A 20,717-nucleotide genomic window follows, 5' to 3' on the forward strand; every position below is an offset into this window, starting at 1 on the left:
AAACACTTCAACCACTTTAGCCCACAAACTGCATCCAAAGTTACCAACGATACAAAAGGCAACACACAGTACTACTGGCTACAAGTACAAGTGACCAACAATAACATCCAGAGAACCACAGACTTACTGCCACTAAGCAATTAAACCCTGATGCTACAAAAAACCACATGTCACTACAACATTGAAAACTCAGTTTTCAATCTATTTGTACGAGCCCCCAAATTATGTTACGACCTCACCAAAGGCTCTCGAATCAAAGAGGCCAAACATAATAAAGAGTCAGAGTTTGCCGAAATCAACAAGAATTTATTTATCAAAATTAGAATAACCCACAAAACAACCCATTTCAAAATCAAACCTAAACAAATACTGATGGGCCGGCCAAACTAAACCAAATCAGGAAGACACTCAGACCAGCCCACAAAGGGCCGTAGGATCTGGTGTCTTTCCTCCTTCCCTAAACTTAACCAAAAACTAAACCCTAGTAAAGAAACAAAACCGAAAACTAGACTACCGGTCCCATCAGAAAATAATAAGAAAGCACAAAGCACACTCAAATTAACAAAAGGAGTAGCTTCAGCTGCTCCTGCTGCTGCTGTGAAGCCATCAGACAAAGAGCGTGAGCGTGTCTTGTTTCTGCCCCTCCCTTTTATGGGCTCTCCTCCATCAGGGGGATCACCCACACCTGAAAGCATTAACATGGTGAGAACAGACCTTAACACAAACCACCAGTAGGGGGAGCGCATGTAACAGCTATATAAATAAAATACATTATTATTATTGTTATTATTATTACCTTCATCATGGAGAAATATGATTAAAAAATCACAACTTCATTTACATGTCTGCCGCCCGTGCATTAACAATTACAAATGGCTGGTGAATTGGAAAATAAACACTGCCATGTATCATCATTTTATATCCTCTGAGAATATAATTTCTCATCCCCATCATTTTCAAACACACTGGAAAGATGTGTTCGACACTCCTCTTCCCTGGTTGAAGACATTTTGTCTGTCAAGCATCGTGTTCTACCTATTTATGGGCTTTTCAGTTACAATTATTTTACTAAATATTTCCAAAAAGAAAAATGTTAAAAATATGGAACATAGCTGATGATAATAGTTGTAGATTTTGTCATGATGATGAAGAGGATATTATCATGTATTTTGGTATTGTCCCGTTGTTGCATCTTTCTGGCAGCAGGTGGCAGACTGGCTGGCTGAGCAGGCAATCCTTCTACCTTTATCCCCATTTCATGTTATTTGGGGCTTTCAACATGATCAAAACATGTTTTTGAATATCTTTGTAGTGCTTGGCAAAGTTTAGATAATGAAGTCAGTCCAAAAGTTGTCTTGAACAAATAATAGGGCTTGCTCTGCGATTTCTTTGTCCTAACAGAAAGTCTAAGCCTAAGAATTCTAAGAAATTGCTGTGATTTTATTGACTCCTCACTCGGTGGAGTTCAGCTTCCTCTTCAAATTGTCACTGTTCTCCTGTCAAGACAAACAGTGAATAAATCTTACTAATATTGGTGTCCGCATGACGCAGAACATTAAAGCTTTATGGTGAACTGGATATTACTTCCTGTTAGCCGGCTGGAACCCTGAAATACAAATGAAAAATACCACCACATGTTACATTTGATCAACATTCAGAATTTATGAAACAACAAAAATGGAAAATCTGTTCAGTGGGCTTCACAATCACTTATCGAGATAATTGACTACTTAACAGAAATACAATGCAAAATATGCAAGACAAGACTATCACAGGTATTTATTCTAAATTCATCAGGAGATATAAAAAATGTGTTCCTCACCATTATTGTTTCTTCTCCAGATGAAGAGTCCAACAATGCAGACAGGCAGAAGGAGCAGCAGTCCAACGATGACTCCAGGAACAAGACCAGCGGGAAACCCTGAGGGAGAGCCTGCAATCAAAACAAACCATTAGAGTTCATTCACAGTGTTTCAACCTAACAAGCCATGCTGTGTGATTCTGAAAGGGTTTCCATCGTGTAAGTCCTGGAACTTATTCTTTTAATTTCCTTTGATTAGGGCCCGAGCACCAACGGGTGCGAGGACCCTATTGTGTTTGTTAGGATTGTTATTATTCTTCACAATCCACTTAAATCACATTTTGGAGGGGGTTACCATGCTCAAAAACTCATGAAACTGTGCAGGCACATCAGAAGTGGCGATAAATGTGATATTTTATGGGTCTCAAACACGGGCGCGGCAAAGTGGCTCAATAGTGCCACCTGGAAATCTCAATAAGGGGTCCCCATTGAGGTTACTTTCACCTTCATGTGCGAAATTTGGTATGAAGATTTAGCATGTCAAGACCTACAAAAAAGCCTCTTGCACCCAAACCTAAAACCAAACAGGAAGTCCACAATTTTCCAATGAATATGAAAAAATGGTGAATTGTAAAAGGACAGGCTAAAAAACACCCATCAATCAGAGGATACTACACTTCATATAAAGCAATTAAATAACACAGTGAAAGTGGATGCTATACCCTACAGTGTGGTTGGGTTTAAATGCACACTTTTTAGTCATTCTGATTGAAATCATTCTGATTGGAGATTACAGGTCAAATGTTTACATGGGGTGTGATCCATTACGATCTGGTGTTGTAGAAAAGGCTGCAAAGTGACAAGTGTGTTAATAATTATTATTAAGTGCCTTTAATTATGTGGGGTCTTTTGTTTTGAAGTACTGTTGGTGTATATCGTCAAGCTCATACGATTGGGAGCTTACCCACAGGCTTGCTGTTTTAAGTGACGTCATTCACATTAATAAGCCGGCTGCTTCAGAGTGATAGATGAGTGAGGGACAGTGCGGTGCACGAACTTGTGAAGAGTGATGTGTGCGTAAATGCATAAGAGTAAGTATTTTCTACTGAATGACCGTATTTCTTGTGTTAATGTAGATACACATACTTAGTGTCAGCCAATTCTGATCAGGATTCTGCGCTTTGATGTTGGCTGTTTGATGTTTATGCTAATTATATGCACGTAATTACGGTCGTCAGACCTGCATCACATTAAGTTTAAACATCTTCATGTGTGTTAATGTGTTCATAATCTGTTCATTAATGTTATGTGCTTAATTGTTGGGCTTGGGTACGACGTGAATGGTGTTAATCATATTGCGGCCGTCTGTGCTTTGATCACTCGGTGACGGATGTAGCACGTCCGTAGGTTTTCAAAATAAAGGTATCCTGCCGGTTGGGCAGCGGGAGATTTAACATTAGCCGTAAATAACCGGAAGTGTGAGGTTCACATTGGCAGTAACTTCACAGAATGTATATATGAGAGAGAATCTCGTGTAATGAGTGTTTATCACTTCTCTGTTCATATGAGTGTATTTATGTATACATTATTCATTCATTTGTATGTATCTTCTTTCTTTTATAGAAACCACACACACATACACACGCACGCACCCACGTTACCTTGTATTGCAACTGGATTACCTGTAAGCCTGTCACTACTTAGGAGGGAATAAAGCAGCATCAACCATCGCCTGCCTCTTCAATACATACTCTTGAGCTTTGGCTTTAAGTGGTGTTCTGGCCGACACACTGACTTGAATCTAGTGATAAATCCCAACTAGCACCCAGATCAAGCGGTTTCCTATTACCTCCACTACAGGTGTTCACATGCGCCAGACTGGAAAATGGTCCTCCTTCTCTCTTGATTTATTCCCTCAGTAAACATTTTCCTAATGAGTTTATGGTCTCAATCTCTGGTTTCAAGTCTTCTTCAACACAGCATGATGTTCATTTAGCAAATTATGGTCTCATTTACAGTCAAATACACCCTGAAGCAGGACATTTATTTGGGCTTTGCAACCTGTAATTGACAAGTTAGATGCCTATCATCCAGGATAGAGAGGTAGGAATCCTGTATCCACCCGGTTCTCAAAATATGGTCCCTTTTGGCTAAAAACCCCAAAACAAAATGGCTACGGCCAAAATGCCAAACTTAAGGCTTCTACAGAAGCTAAAGAAGGGTTTAAAAACTAATCAGTGATGTCCCAGAGGCTTTGTCCACCTCTTTCATACAGTCAATGGTTACACTGAGACCAGCCTTACCTTCATTGCTTCTGATCGCTGCTTTGTCCAGTTTGGTGACATTTTCCTCCTTCACACCAGAGAGCTGAAACACACATTCGTACCTCCCCCAGTCTTCAGTGTTCACTGATGAAATGTTCAGTTCAACACTAGTCTGGAAGGATCCGTCGTGGTTGGGGAGGATCTCTCCGTATTCAACATTTTCATAAAGCTCCTCTCCATCTTTCCTCCAGAACAGCACGGCTCTGTCAGGGTAGAAACCTGTAGCGTGGCAGCTGACTGGAGAAGAGGCAGTCTTCTGGAGGAGAGACACTGAAGGAAGCTCTGTAGGGAGGCAGAGGGAAACAGAAGAGTCTATACTGAGACTCAAGGATGGAGAATTTGTATATCCTGCACTTTCATTTTCATTGGCATGCTGCATTACAAACAGAAAATGCAACAGTACATTGGATCCTTAATTCTACCTGTTCTCTGCAGAAACGTCCTCCCATAGTGCACGTACATCTTCAGCATGCTGGGGCACTGGGAGATGAGGTAGTGTTTATTAGATTCTAATGTATCTTTGTCAGCATCCCATCTGAGTTTGGTGATGCAAGCCTGTGGTTTTGAAGCAGTCCATGTCAGTGTCTGCAGGTCCAATGCGATGAAGTCCTCTCCATCATAACCAAACTGGTTAAAACCAACAATCTCTCCAGTCTCGTCATCCCACTCACAGCCACCCATCCTTTGCAAAACGTGGGCACCTGACAGAGTGACAGAGACAACAGGAAAAGTGACACTCCAGCAAAGTTGGCTATTAACAGATGATATCACATCTTAACTACAGAGACAGACTGACCCACAGAACGCAGTTATTGGATGATGCAGCTAATTATCATGTGGTCGGTGCGGACGGCTAAACAACAGAGAGACTGCTGAGATCCTGACACAGCCCATATCCTCTAAACCTCAGAGCCAATGCAGAAAGGAAATCCAGAAGGGAACCAGAGCTGTCTTGATGATGAGCATTACAAGACTGACACTGAACGTGTCATGGATGCACATGGATATGGACAGGCCACAGCTGTGGGGGTTGGTAGTCACACTCCCTGCCCTTGGTATTAGCAAGGTACTGGGTTGCAATGCTAGCATACTTCAGGTAGTGAGCTGATGTGCAGAGCAGACTGTAAAAGAATCAGATTCAATTCCTGTCTTCAAACTAATCTACAACCTGCATGACCAGATCTCCAGCTCATCAGAAAGGTGAATAACAGGTATGATGGCTGACCTCTAACAAAGTCCACCCTGATGTGGGCATTGCTGTGAAACTGAACAACAAACAAGGATAGAAAAAGACCACTTCTGCCCTCATACAGTGTGACTTACCAAGGACTTAGACAGACTGACAGAGTATTACTCAGGAGCTGCTGTCTAACCACTAAGGTTTCAGAACCATTATATTTTATGGTCAAGACTACTAATGCTTTAAAATGAGAGTACTGTAAATAATACAGTCTTTAAATAGAATTAATAAAAGCTGATGCATTGTACTGATACTATTTTATACAGATCAAGTGGTAAAAACTAAATGACCAACACAGTAAGTCATCTGATTCAGGTCCAGAGCCTTTGCACCTACTGTGGTCATTTATCATCCATGTAAAGTGCAGTCCAGTCAGTCTCCTGTGTTGTTTTTACAGACAGATTATAAAGTTGAGTTTTATAAAGAAAATTGCACATTAAAACCAAAAGTTCAGTGTGAAGTTAAACGTACTGTACCTCCACTTTGATTGAAGCGTTGCATTAAGCCCTCAATGTTGGCTCTCAAGAAGTGCAGGTTCCTCAAACACTCCTGAGAATACCTCTCCTGCTGTGTTGGATCATCCTTTAATAATTCTTTCATCCAGTCCTGTTTTGGTTCTGCTGTCTTCATGTTGCTGTCACAGTATCCTATCTGCACTTCATTAACCATCGCGATACCCACAAACTCGGGAAAGTTTGGGACTCCAGAAGATGCAGTGAGGAAAAATTTCAGGGAGTGTTTGACTGTTAGACAGAGAAAGAGTTTTCAGCCTTTGGGTTGTCAAACTAAGGTGAAAAATAATAGAGCAGAGATTTGCTCTTAAAGATTATTTTGTCATCTGCAGGTGTCTGACTGATGATAACTGTATACAAAAAACCACAGCAGACATTCATCACACTTTCCTATGACCTGCTGTGGCCAAGCGGGCACTTTAAAGGCCCTGGAAACTCGGCTTCAGACAGCAAAAATGCATATATGATATCAGAGTTGAGTGAGTCATAAAGTATCCACAAAAATCTGAGTGAAAATAAATCACTAGAAAATCGTGTTGAAAATCGGCTCATTTGGCTGTTCAGAACATTTCTCAGGACTGTGTAGGCGTGGCAGATCCTGTGCTGATTGACACCTGGCGTCCACCTGACCGCGTTCTCATGGCAACTGTCAACACAACAATGGCGCATGGGAAAGGAAATTGTTTTCAGCAGCAGGGTAGAGGGTTTGTTGTACCACCCAGGTATGTGTGCATGTGCACATCATATCAAAACTATTGCTGTCAGGTGATTAAAATAATGAATCTAATTAATAACAGGCTTTGTGAGAAGCACATCACATGTAGACTTAGCCTCTTTCTACATGGTTATTTCTTACTTCCACACTTTCATTGTTCTCTCTTCTTCACCTCATTAAGTTTTAACTCACAAATGACTTTAATCTGATCACTTTGCTTCAGTCACCCCAACACACCTGCACCTGTGCTCTCTGCACCGCTACTGGCCCCGCTCAGTGGAGTTTGATAGACTTTTATCTCCTCATTTCAGTATAATATTGTGCAGCTTGCTGGAGGGAGATCGCCAGGGAGCTGAAAGTTTGATACTGAGCGCACAGCTGAGTTTGGATTTAAACTAATTTCTGAAACTCTTTTAGATACTTACTAGTATGTACATAAGACCCTAAATTACACAGTTAGAAGGATTTTGATTAACTCAGTTAACTACGTTTCTTTGCTGCATGTTAATTTAGAATTATATTTCATTATAATTTAATATGACGTTTACATTTTCAATGTAATCATTTCAAGTGGTTTCAACTATTTCCTCCGAGTAGTTTTTGATCAAACTCGATCTCTCCGCCCAGAGGAGCTTCTGCTAGAGTTCAACTTTTCCAAGAGTGAAACAATTTGTAGCTTAAAAGTCTATTCTTTGAGTTATTCTTTCCAACACCGAAATTCACAGTGTTCCGCGCTCCACAGCAAGAAATAATAAACATTTTACAGAAACCAGATTAATGTTAATGTTCCTGAATGCGCACTGTCCCTGTTAGATAAATTAATAATCAGGAAGTGATCTTACCTGTCGATGCAACATCACAGAACAGGAGCAACACGAATACGATTTTCACAAACGCCATTTTACAATCATCAAGTAGCTAAGTTTGGATAAGTGAGAGACAGTCGACTGATATAACGGTTTCCTATCATACTTGGCAGCGTGCTGCGGGGCGTGTTTGTTATTGACTGTGACAAACTTTTCTTTCATTTTCGTCTTTTAAATAACAATTCAAGTGTTTTATCAAATACTAATTACAGACCCGAAATAAATTACAGATTTCTGTATAAAACTACCGAAAAGATATATTTAAAAACCTTTAGTGTAAAGCTACTGAAGCTGATAACCCATGTTCCCTACATACAAATATAACCCGTTTATTTTTTTTACCGTACTGACGGTGGCAGAAGGGCCCCAGAGAGTCTGTGTGAGCTGCCGTCGTGTTTAGAGTAGAGGTGCACCCGAAAACTGCTTAAAGTTTATTTTGTGGAATTAAGGCCAATTTTAGCAATTTATTAAACTTTATTCAGCATATTTTCCCCCATAGTATCATGTGTAATTTGTACTGTGAATGTATTGATTAAATCATTACTGAATCAACATGCATCAGTAAGAAATGTCTGCTTTGCTCGATGTGTTCTGATTGATTAGAAGAGTAAAATCAACATATATGTGTACTGATGGATAAAGGATAGATGTTCTGGTGAAGACAAAGAATTAAACTCTTTTAAAAGTTTGTTTTGATTAAAGGTAATGTTTGATCTTCTTGTGACCTTTGAGTGTGTAAGATAAGTGCAGTGAAAGTGATAATGGAAAGTATTTAGAGTAATGATTACTGTCTGTCTGTCACTCTGTGTGTTGCTGCTGTCCAAGCAGGTCTCTCTTGAGAATGAGACCCCGTGTCTCAACGACATTACCTGTTTAAATAAAGGCTAAATTAAAAATAAATAAAAATAAAATGGAGGCAAAGGGACACAGACAACTGGTGAAATAGGGAAGTATATTTAATCAAAATATCAGAACGATTAAATGTTGGGAAAACATTCCTTTAAGCTTCCTGTCACATAACCGCTTTACGTGTCAAAGAACATGAAGTCAAGTTTCACCAAGGTCAATCAACAGTTACTTGATCTCAAACAAAAAGAGTTATCAACATAAAATCAAATGGAGAATACGTAGAACTAAAGCTACATGGAATATGGTGAGAAATTCACTAAATACTTTCTGCAGCTTGAAAAAAGGAATATATCCAGGAAACACATGAATAAAATTTGGGTTGAAAATGAAACAGAAGTTACCAGTACAAATGATATTCTTAAAACAATCACAAACTATTATGCTAATATTTTTAATGATGAAGAAACCCGATCAGTGAATCTCTCTTTGCTGGATGTTATGAAATCCTGCCCTCATCCTAAACTTACAGATGAACAACGTGTATTATGTGAGGGTCTTATTGGTGAAAGTGAGTTATATGATGCAATACATTCTTTTCACAATGGAAAGTCTCCTGGATTAGATGGGATACCTGTGGAGGTCTATAAAACTTTCTTTCCGGAAAGTAAGGAGGCTTTGTTATCCTGTTTTAACTTTTCCTTTGAAATGGGACAGCAGTCTAACTCCCAGAGAGAAGGGTTAATCTCTCTTATGCTAAAACATGATGCAGACGGCCAGGCAAAAGATCCTGTGAAATTAAAGAATTGGAGACCCCTGACACTTTTGTGCTGTGATGCTGCTATATTAGCTCAATGTATTGCTCTTAGATTAAAGAAGGTTATTCAACATTTAATACACTTTGATCAAACTGGTTTTCTGGAGGGTCGATTCATAGAAGATAATATCTGGTTTCTTCTTGAAGTAATTGAATATTATGATAAGAATCAGTTGCCTGTTTAGATTTTTATAGCCGACTTTGAAAAAGCATGTGATACAATCAGGTGGAGTTGTGGCAAAAAAGCTCCCAGAACCCTCTTGTCAGCAACTTAATTTCAATCTCCAATAGGTAATGAAACATGGTTGAAAAACTCTTAAAAATAGGTTCTAAAACTTAGTTGAAAAACTCTTTAAACTTGATAACATTTGACCGTAAAACATTAACTTTAGAACATTTGACCGTAAAACCTTAAAGTTGAGCTGAAACGACATTTCGAGAGTATCTAGCTTCCGTATCCTGACGTTTTTTCGAGTGAAACAAGACGTGCACGCGGGACATGTCATTGGAGGGATTTGATTTGATCGTTGATAAGTGGGCGTAGACAGACGTTCTCCACAGCGCAGTAGCTAGCTAACTGACCGAACGTTCTTGGTGCTCTGCGGCTAAATGTTGCAGATTGATTGGTTGAAATTGGTTGGTTCTAGCCTACGTAAGCACACAGGATATTTGTTTTTTACAGGAAGAAAAAATGATCGGATTTTGATATAAGAATATGAAGAAATTGATTTTCTGTATTTTTTTTGGCCTATTTTGTCAAATAGATGCACAATATTACCGGGGATGTGATCTAAAAGGATTAAAATGACATTTTTCATTTCACCTCGACTTTAACTTTAAAACATTTGACCGTAAAAGTTTAACTTTAAAACCTTTGAATGTAAAACCTTAACTTTAAAACATTTGATTATAAAACTTTTCATTTTATAACTTTTTCTCAAAAATATTTGCTTATAAAGTTTCTAACATTTTTCCAACAGTGGGAGTTTTTATATCACTGCCTACAATACTATAATTTTGGTGACTGTATTATTAAATGGATACGTACATTAGCCTCTCAGGATGTTACCTTCTTTAAAACCTATGAAAAGAAACTCTTTAGATTTATTTGGGACGGTAAACCAGAAACAATTAAACGTAGCTCTTTGTATAATACATGAGAGAATGGTGGCCTTGGTTTAATAAATCTTTCGGCTCTGGATCGCAGTCTGAAAGCGTCATGTGTACAGAGATGGTATAATAATCCCCCCTGGTTTTCATCCAAATTATTTCTTTCCTGAAGTGATTCATTCGAAGGAAAATGTTTTCCCTTTTTTCAACTATCTGCCCGCTCAATGAAAAATTGACTCACCTTTTTTGTGCCTCTTTCTTTCAAATAAACAGATCTATTTTGTGAATGACATATTAAATGTCAAAGGAGATTTTCTTTCGTATGATTGGTTGATGTTAAAATATGGGGAGGTAGGTACAAGTCATTGCTATGCCTAGCTATTGTCTGCAATACCTTGCACCAATACTTTGATTGTTTTTGTTTTTATGTATTTGCTATTGTTGCTTCTGTTCTTTCTTTCATGTAAAGTGCCTTTGAGTACCTTTTAAAGCGCTATATAAATAAAATATATTATTATTATTTTTGAGTTGAGTTTATTTATCTCGAACAATCAACCACATGAAATTACATAATAAAAAGAAAACACAAACATAAACTGTCAAATCTTACAGTCAATATAAACAAAAGAAAACACAAAAAAAGGGTTCGAGAAGGAGCAGAAAGAAGCAGATGCTTATTTAATCCTGCCCCTTCCTTACAATATCATTCATAAAAAAACTTTTATCAATCTAGAATAACATGAAAAATAAATATATATATATATACATACAAATATATACATACAAACATATATCCATATATATACAAACACAATAGTAATAAAATAAAATCACAAAAAAATAAAAATAAACTATGCTTAACAAGAAAATCAATTCATTATCTAATTATAATTATAGAGCTCCTTCATTTTGTACTCATTAATGAGTTTTTCTTTATATCTCTTCTTGAACTGTACAATGGTCTTACTTCTTTTGATTTCTTCCTCCAAACTATTCCACAGGGTTACCCCATAAACTGAAACACAGAAGCTTTTAAGAGTAGTGCGTACATAAGGCTGCTTTAAATTAAGTGTTCCTCTTAAGTTATATCCTCCCTCTCTCTCCATAAACATTTTTTGAATGTTACCTGGTAGTACTTTGTGACTTGCTTTATACATAAGCTGTGCTGTTCTAAATTTTACTAAATCCATCAATTTCAAGGTTTGTGATAATAAAAATAGTTGATTTGTGTGCTCACGATACCCAGCATGATTAACTGTCCTTATTGCTCTTTTTGCAGTATACATATCTTTTGTAGGGTGGTCTTGTAATTATTACCCCATACTTCCACACAATAGAGAAGATATGGTAATATAAGTGTGCAATACAGTGTGTGAAGTATTACCTGATTCAAAATGTGTTTTGCTTTACCCAAGATTCCAATGCTTCTTGAAATCTTGGTACACAGACATTTTATATGAGGCTTCCAGCAGAGCTTGTGGTCTATTATAACCCCTAAAAACTTGTTTTCATACACTCTTTCTATTACCGCATTCTCAATTTTCACTTCGATATTTGCATTTATTTTACGATTTCCAAATACCATAAATTTGGTTTTACTCAAGTTTAAAGATAATTTATTTATACCGAACCAACATTTCAGTTTGCTCATTTCTTTCTCAACCACCTCCAAGAGCTGCTGCAAGTCCTGCCCTGAACAACAAATATTTGTGTCGTCTGCAAAAACAACACATTTCAATACATTTGATACTTTACAAATATCATTGATGTACATTATTAATAATATAGGGCCCAGGACTGACCCCTGTGGGACACCACAGGTAATGTTTAAGCACTTTGACATGTGATGACCCATCTGTACAAATTGCCTCCTATTTTCTAAATAACTTTTCAGCCAATCTAAAGCCACTCCTCTCACACCATACCTAGCCATCTTTTTAAGCAATATCTCGTGGTCGATTGTATCAAATGCTTTTTTTAAATCTATGAATATTCCGACGGCATACTTTTTATTTTCTATACATCCTGTTAATTCCTCCACTAATTCCATTAAAGACATAGAAGTCGATCTGTCTGCTCTAAAACCATACTGACCGTCCATTATCAAGTTATTCTTTTCAATAAAATTGTCCAGTCTTGACGCAAAGAGCTTTTCTAGTAACTTTGAGAACTGAGGAAGTAAGGAAACCGGTCTATAGTTGGTGTAAAGATGTTTGTCATCAGCTTTATATAATGGGATGACTTTGGCAACTTTCATTTTATCTGGGAATATAAATGTTTTAAACGATTAATTACATATATGTGTTAGTGGATCAACAATTCCATCTATCAATTTCTTTACCAGAGTCATATCAATATCATTCCCATCTGTGGACGTTTTATTCTTACACTTATTTACAATATCAATCATTTCCTTTTTTTCTACAGTTCCCAAAATAATTGAATATGGGTTTCTCTCTTCGCAGTCCTCATCAGCAGATCTCTTTCCCGTATAATTTATTTCCTTTGCTAGTTTTGGTCCCACATTTACAAAGAAATTGTTGAATCCGTCAACCATGTCATTCATATCTTTAATTGTCATGTTATCAAAAAAATATTCTGGATAAGTTGGCTTGGTTTGCCTTTTACTGATAATACTTTTTAATATATTCCAAATTCCTTTTGAATTATTTTTATTATTTTCTAGTAATTTGGAATAATAATCCTTCTTACATGTCCTTATAATATTAATCAACTTATTTTTATATTTCTTGTATTTTTGCTCTGCCCCTAATGTTCTGTATTTCATAAATTGCCTATATAGAGTTGTTTTTTTTCTACATGCATTTTGCAGTCCCTTTGATATCCACGGCTTGTCTGAGTACTTCTTCTTCTTAAACTGCAGTAATGGACAATTTTTGTCATATAAAGATGTAAATATATGTAAAAATAACTCATAAGCTTTGTTAACATCAGCTTCTTTGCATACTCCATTCCAGTTATAGTTCATTGTTGTTATTACCTTCATCATGGAGAAATATGATTAAAAAATCACAACTTCATTTACATGTCTGCCGCCCGTGCATTAACAATTACAAATGGCTGGTGAATTGGAAAATAAACACTGCCATGTATCATCATTTTATATCCTCTGACAATATAATTTCTCATCCCCATCATTTTCAAACACACTGGAAAGATGTGTTCGACACTCCTCTTCCCTGGTTGAAGACATTTTGTCTGTCAATCATCGTGTTCTACCTATTTATGGGCTTTTCAGTTACAATTATTTTACTGAATATTGCCAACAAGAAAAATGTTAAAAATATGGAACATAGCTGATGATAATAGTTGTAGATTTTGTCATGATGAAGAAGAGGATATTATCATGTATTTTGGTATTGTCCCGTTGTTGCATCTTTCTGGCAGCAGGTGGCAGACTGGCTGGCTGAGCAGGCAATCCTTCTACCTTTATCCCCATTTCATGTTATTTGGGGCTTTCAACATGATCAAAACATGTTTTTGAATATCTTTGTAGTGCTTGGCAAAGTTTAGATAATGAAGTCAGTCCAAAAGTTGTCTTGAACAAATAATAGGGCTTGCTCTGCGATTTCTTTGTCCTAACAGAAAGTCTAAGCCTAAGAATTCTAAGAAATTGCTGTGATTTTATTGACTCCTCACTCGGTGGAGTTCAGCTTCCTCTTCAAATTGTCACTGTTCTCCTGTCAAGACAAACAGTGAATAAATCGTACTAATATTGGTGTCCGCATGACGCAGAACATTAAAGCTTTATGGTGAACTGGATATTACTTCCTGTTAGCCGGCTGGAACCCTGAAATACAAATGAAAAATACCACCACATGTTACATTTGATCAACATTCAGAATTTATGAAACAACAAAAATGGAAAATCTGTTCAGTGGGCTTCACAATCACTTATCCACTTAATTGACTACTTAACAGAAATACAATGCAAAATATGCAAGACAAGACTATCACAGGTATTTATTCTAAATTCATCAGGAGATATAAAAAATGTGTTCCTCACCATTATTGTTTCTTCTCCAGATGAAGAGTCCAACAATGCAGACAGGCAGAAGGAGCAGCAGTCCAACGATGACTCCAGGAACAAGACCAGCGGGAAACCCTGAGGGAGAGCCTGCAATCAAAACAAACCATTAGAGTTCATTCACAGTGTTTCAACCTAACAAGCCATGCTGTGTGATTCTGAAAGGGTTTCCATCGTGTAAGTCCTGGAACTTATTCTTTTCATTTCCTTTGATTAGGGCCCGAGCACCAACGGGTGCGAGGACCCTATTGTGTTTGTTAGGATTGTTATTATTCTTCACAATCCACTTAAATCCCATTTTGGAGGGGGTTACCATGCTCAAAAACTCATGAAACTGTGCAGGCACATCAGAAGTGGCGATAAATGGGATATTTTATGGGTCTCAAACACGGGCGCGGCAAAGTGGCTCAATAGTGCCACCTGGAAATTTCAAAAAGGGGTCCCCATTGAGGTTACTTTCACCCTCATGTGCGAAATTTGGTCTAAAGATTTAGCATGTCAAGACCTACAAAAAAGCCTCTTGCACCCAAACCTAAAACCAAACAGGAAGTCCACAATTTTCCAGTGAATGTGAAAAAATGGTGAATTGTGAAAGGACAGGCTAAAAAACACCCATCAATCAGAGGATACTACACTTCATATAAAGCAATTAAATAACACAGTGAAAGTGGATGCTATACCCTACAGTGTGGTTGGGTTTAAATGCACACTTTTTAGTCATTCTGATTGAAATCATTCTGATTGGAGATTACAGGTCAACTGTTTACATGGGGTGTGATCCATTACGATCTGGTGTTCACATGCGCCAGACTGGAAAATGGTCCTCCTTCTCTCTGGATTTATTCCCTCAGTAAACATTTTCCTAATGAGTTTATGGTCTCAATCTCTGGTTTCAAGTCTTCTTCAACACAGCATGATGTTCATTTAGCAAATTATGGTCCCATTTACAGTCAAATACACCCTGAAGCAGGACATTTATTTGGGCTTTGCAACCTGTAATTGACAAGTTAGATGCCTATCATCCAGGATAGAGAGGCAGGAATCCTGTATCCACCCGGTTCTCAAAATATGGTCCCTTCTGGCTAAAAAACCCCCAAAACAAAATGGCTACGGCCAAAATGCCAAACTTAAGGCTTCTACAGAAGCTAAAGAAGGGTTTAAAAACTAATCAGTGATGTCCCAGAGGCTTTGTCCACCTCTTTCATACAGTCAATGGTTACACTGAGACCAGCCTTACCTTCATTGCTTCTGATCGCTGCTTTGTCCAGTTTGGTGACATTTTCCTCCTTCACACCAGAGAGCTGAAACACACATTCGTACCTCCCCCAGTCTTCAGTGTTCACTGATGAAATGTTCAGTTCAACACTAGTCTGGAAGGATCCGTCGTGGTTGGGGAGGATCTCTCCGTATTCAACATTTTCATAAAGCTCCTCTCCATCTTTCCTCCAGAACAGCACGGCTCTGTCAGGGTAGAAACCTGTAGCGTGGCAGCTGACTGGAGAAGAGGCAGTCTTCTGGAGGAGAGACACTGAAGGAAGCTCTGTAGGGAGGCAGAGGGAAACAGAAGAGTCTATACTGAGACTCAAGGATGGAGAATTTGTATATCCTACACTTTCATTTTCATTGGCATGCTGCATTACAAACAGAAAATGCAACAGTTCATTGGGTCCTTAATTCTACCTGTTCTCTGCAGATACGTCCTCCCATAGTGCAAGTACATCTTCAGCCAGCTGGGGAACAGGGAGATGTGGTAGTATTTATTATATTCTAATCTATCTTTGTCAGCATCCCATCTGAGTTTGGTGCTGAAAGCCTGTGGTTTTGGAGCAGTCCATGTCAGTGTCTGCAGGTCCAATGCGATGAAGTCCTCTCCATCATAACCATACTGGTTAAAACCAACAATCTCTCCAGTCTCGTCATCCCACTCACAGCCATTCATCCTTTGCAAAATGTGGGCACCTGACAGAGTGACAGAGACAACAGGAAAAGTGACACTCCAGCAAAGTTGGCTATTAACAGATGATATCACATCTTAACTACAGAGACAGACTGACCCACAGAACGCAGTTATTGGATGATGCAGCTAATTATCATGTGGTCGGTGCGGACGGCTAAACAACAGAGAGACTGCTGAGATCCTGACACAGCCCATATCCTCTAAACCTCAGAGCCAATGCAGAAAGGAAATCCAGAAGGGAACCAGAGCTGTCTTGATGATGAGCATTACAAGACTGACACTGAACGTGTCATGGATGCACATGGATATGGACAGGCCACAGCTGTGGGGGTTGGTAGTCACACTCTCTGCCCTTGGTATTAGCAAGGTACTGGGTTGCAATGCTAGCATACTTCAGGTAGTGAGCTGATGTGCAGAGCAGACTGTAAAAGAATCAGATTCAATTCCTGTCTTCAAACTAATCTACAACCTGCATGACCAGATCTCCAGCTCATCAGAAAGGTGAATAACAGGTATGATGGCTGACCTCTAACAAAGTCCACCCTGATGTGGGCATTGCTGTGAAACTGAACAACAAACAAGGATAGAAAAAGACCACTTCTGCCCTCATACAGTGTGACTTACCAAGGACTTAGACAGACTGACAGAGTATTACTCAGGAGCTGCTGTCTAACCACTAAGGTTTTAGAACCATTATATTTTATGGTCAAGACTACTAATGCTTTAAAATGAGAGTACTGTAAATAATACAGTCTTTAAATAGAATTAATAAAAGCTGATGCATTGTACTGATACTATTTTATACAGATCAAGTGGTAAAAACTAAATGACCAACACAGTAAGTCATCTGATTCAGGTCCAGAGCCTTTGCACCTACTGTGGTCATTTATCATCCATGTAAAGTGCAGTCCAGTCAGTCTCCTGTGTTGTTTTTACAGACAGATTATAAAGTTGAGTTTTATAAAGAAAATTGCACATTAAAACCAAAAGTTCAGTGTGAAGTTAAACGTACTGTACCTCCACTTTGATTGAAGCGTTGCATTAAGTCCTCAATGTTGGCTCTGAAGAAGTGCTGGTTCCCCAAACACTCAAAAGAATACCACTCCTGCTGTTTTGGATCATCCTTTAATACTTCGTTCATCCAGTCCTGTTTTGGTTCTGCTGTCTTCATGTTGCTGTCATAGTATCCTAACTGCACTTCATCAACCATCGCGATACCCACAAACTCGGGAAAGTTTGGGACTCCAGAAGATGCAGTGAGGAAAAATTTCAGGGAGTGTTTGACTGTTAGACAGAGAAAGAGTTTTCAGCCTTTGGGTTGTCAAACTAAGGTGAAAAATAATAGAGCAGAGATTTGCTCTTAAAGATTATTTTGTCATCTGCAGGTGTCTGACTGATGATAATTGTATACAAAAAACCACAGCAGACATTCATCACACTTTCCTATGACCTGCTGTGGCCAAGCGGGCACTTTAAAGGCCCTGGAAACTCGGCTTCAGACAGCAAAAATGCATATATGATATCAGAGTTGAGTGAGTCATAAAGTATCCACAAAAATCTGAGAGAAAATAAATCACTAGAAAATCGTGTTGAAAATCGGCTCATTTGGCTGTTCAGAACATTTCTCAGGACTGTGTAGGCGTGGCAGATCCTGTGCTGATTGACACCTGCCGACGTCCGCCTGACCGCGTTCTCATGGCAACTGTCAACACAACAATGGCGCATGGGAAAGGAAATTGTTTTCAGCAGCAGGGTAGAGGGTTTGTTGTACCACCCAGGTATGTGTGCATGTGCACATCATATCAAAACTATTGCTGTCAGGTGATTAAAATAATGAATCTAATTAATAACAGGCTTTGTGAGAAGCACATCACATGTAGACTTAGCCTCTTTCTACATGGTTATTTCTTACTTCCACACTTTCATTGTTCTCTCTTCTTCACCTCATTAAGTTTTAACTCACAAATGACTTTAATCTGATCACTTTGCTTCAGTCACCCCAACACACCTGCACCTGTGCTCTCTGCACCGCTACTGGCCCCGCTCAGTGGAGTTTGATAGACTTTTATCTCCTCATTTCAGTATAATATTGTGCAGCTTGCTGGAGGGAGATCGCCAGGGAGCTGAAAGTTTGATACTGAGCGCACAGCTGAGTTTGGATTTAAACTAATTTCTAAAACTCTTTTAGATACTTACTAGTATGTACATAAGACCCTAAATTACACAGTTAGAAGGCTTTTGATTAACTCAATTAACTACCTTTCTTTGCTGCATGTTAATTTAGAATTATATTTCATTATAATTTAATTTGACGTTTACATTTACAATGTAATCATTTCAAGTGGTTTCAACTATTTCCTCCGAGTAGTTTTTGATCAAACTCGATCTCTCCGCCCAGAGGAGCTTCTGCTAGAGTTCAACTTTTCCAAGAGTGAAACAATTTGTAGCTTAAAAGTCTATTCTTTGAGTTATTCTTTCCAACTCCGAAATTCACAGTGTTCCGCGCTCCACAGCAAGAAATAATAAACATTTTACAGAAACCAGATTAATGTTAATGTTCCTGAATGCGCACTGTCCCTGTTAGATAAATTAATAATCAGGAAGTGATCTTACCTGTCGATGCAACATCACAGAACAGGAGCAACACGAATACAATTTTCACAAACGTCATTTTACAATCATCAAGTAGCTAAGTTTGGATAAGTGAGAGACGGTCGACTGATATAACGGTTTCCTATCATACTTGGCAGCGTGCTGTGGGGCGTGTCTGTTATTGACTGATACAAACTTTTCTTTCATTTTCGTCTTTTAAATAACAATTCAAGTGTTTTATCAAATACTGATTACAGACCCGAAATAAATTACAGATTTCTGTATAAAACTACCGAATAGATATATTTAAAAACTTTAGTGTAAAGCTACTGAAGCTGATAACCCATGTTCCCTACATACAAATATAACCTGTTTATTTTTTTTACGTACTGACGGGGGCAGAAGGGCCCCAGGTAATCTGTGTGAGCTGCCGTCGTGTTTAGAGTAGAGGTGCACCCGAAAACTGCTTAAAGTTTGTTTTCTGGAATAAAGGCCAATTTTAGCAATTTATTCAAACTTTATTCAGTATATTTTCCCCCATAGTATCATGTGTAATTTGTACTGTGAATGTATTGATTAAATCATTATTGAATCAACATGCATCAGTAAGAAATGTCTGCTTTGCTCGATGTGTTCTGATTGATTAGAAGAGTAAAATCAACATATATGTGTACTGATGGATAAAGGATAGATGTTATGGTGAAGACAAAGAATTAAACTCTTTTAAAAGTTTGTTTTGATTAAAGGTAATGTTTGATCTTCTTGTGACCTTTGGGTGTGTAAGATAAGTGCAGTGAAAGTGATAATGGAAAGTATTTAGAGTAATGATTACTGTCTGTCTGTCACTCTGTGTGTTGCTGCTGTCCAAGCAGGTCTCTCTTGAGAATGAGACCCCGTGTCTCAACGACATTACCTGTTTAAATAAAGGCTAAATAAAAAATAAATAAAAATAAAATGGAGGCGAAGGGACACAGACAACTGGTGAAACAGGGAAGTATATTTAATCAAAAAACATTCCTTTAAGCTTCCTGTCACATAACCGTTTTACGTGTCAAAGAACATGAAGTCAAGTTTCACCAAGGTCCACCTTATCAGTAACCCAATGGAGGATGTTCATTCAGGGCGAGCAGACATAGTCAAAAAGAAAACTCTGAACAAGACCAGATGAAGGAGACAACAGGAGAAACTAAGATCCTCGAGCCTCCAGCAGGCCTGGAATGAAGTGAGACCAGGATTCAAATATTGCTGGACATCATCCTGAGTTATTTTTGCCATTTTAGGAGATTTTTTTTAAACTTTATTTTTCATGTCTAGTCCCAGCCATCATCTTCAGACTCCAGGGGTTGTGAGTAGAACATTGGTAGAGAAGATGAGAAAGGGTGTTATGGTCATGTTTAAATTATACTGTTTAATTGCACTTTGATTGATTGTGTCCATATTATTCTGCTGTAAGCTTCTGGATAACTAAAATAAATGACTTCATCTGCAGTTAAAGTTAGAGCTTCTTGGTACTTATTCCAATGTGATGAAGAGTTTCTTTAAAGAATATCAACATCGCCTCTTCTCTGTGATGTAAAAGTACAGAGCCAGGTTCATTGACTTTGAAAAAGCATTTGATACAATCAGGTGGAGTTTTTATATCACTGCCTACAATACTATAATTTTGGTGACTGTTTTATTAAATGGATACGTACATTAGATCAAAATCCTTTCAGCACAATTATTAATAATGGGCACATTTCTGACCCAGTTAAACTTTCTAGAGGGAAGGCAAGGCTGTCCTCTTTCCCCATATTTGTTTATCCTTGTAATAGAATTATTGGCCATAAAAAGAAGAAATAACTCAAATATTACAGGTTTAGTGATGAATCAAATGGAGTCAAAAGCCT

At 38.1% G+C, this 20,717-nt stretch overlaps 2 protein-coding genes across 2 annotated transcripts; both read right to left on the reverse strand.

The window, feature by feature from the left end:
* Positions 1-758: 758 nt before the first annotated feature.
* LOC138609192 (major histocompatibility complex class I-related gene protein-like) lies at positions 759-7,519 on the reverse strand. The gene is made up of 6 exons (XM_069681830.1): positions 7,435-7,519; positions 5,842-6,108; positions 4,548-4,826; positions 4,105-4,407; positions 1,823-1,933; positions 759-1,606 (listed from the first exon to the last, which is right to left on the reverse strand). Exons 1-6 carry the CDS (start codon positions 7,490-7,492, stop codon positions 1,581-1,583), a joined length of 1,044 nt encoding a protein of 347 aa, XP_069537931.1. The 5' UTR covers positions 7,493-7,519; the 3' UTR covers positions 759-1,580.
* A 6,442-nt stretch (positions 7,520-13,961) lies between these two features.
* LOC138608873 (major histocompatibility complex class I-related gene protein-like) lies at positions 13,962-18,977 on the reverse strand. Its single transcript, XM_069681457.1, has 6 exons — positions 18,850-18,977; positions 17,254-17,520; positions 15,960-16,238; positions 15,517-15,819; positions 14,259-14,369; positions 13,962-14,042 (listed from the first exon to the last, which is right to left on the reverse strand). The coding sequence occupies exons 1-6, from the start codon at positions 18,905-18,907 to the stop codon at positions 14,017-14,019; spliced, it is 1,044 nt and encodes a 347-aa protein (XP_069537558.1). The 5' UTR covers positions 18,908-18,977; the 3' UTR covers positions 13,962-14,016.
* Positions 18,978-20,717: the final 1,740 nt, after the last annotated feature.

This window comes from Semicossyphus pulcher, unplaced genomic scaffold (assembly GCF_022749685.1).
Source record: "Semicossyphus pulcher isolate SPU_LCO1_2020_fin unplaced genomic scaffold, fSemPul1.0.p SCAF_5, whole genome shotgun sequence".
In the NCBI taxonomy this organism is placed as follows: Eukaryota; Metazoa; Chordata; class Actinopteri; order Labriformes; family Labridae; genus Semicossyphus; species Semicossyphus pulcher.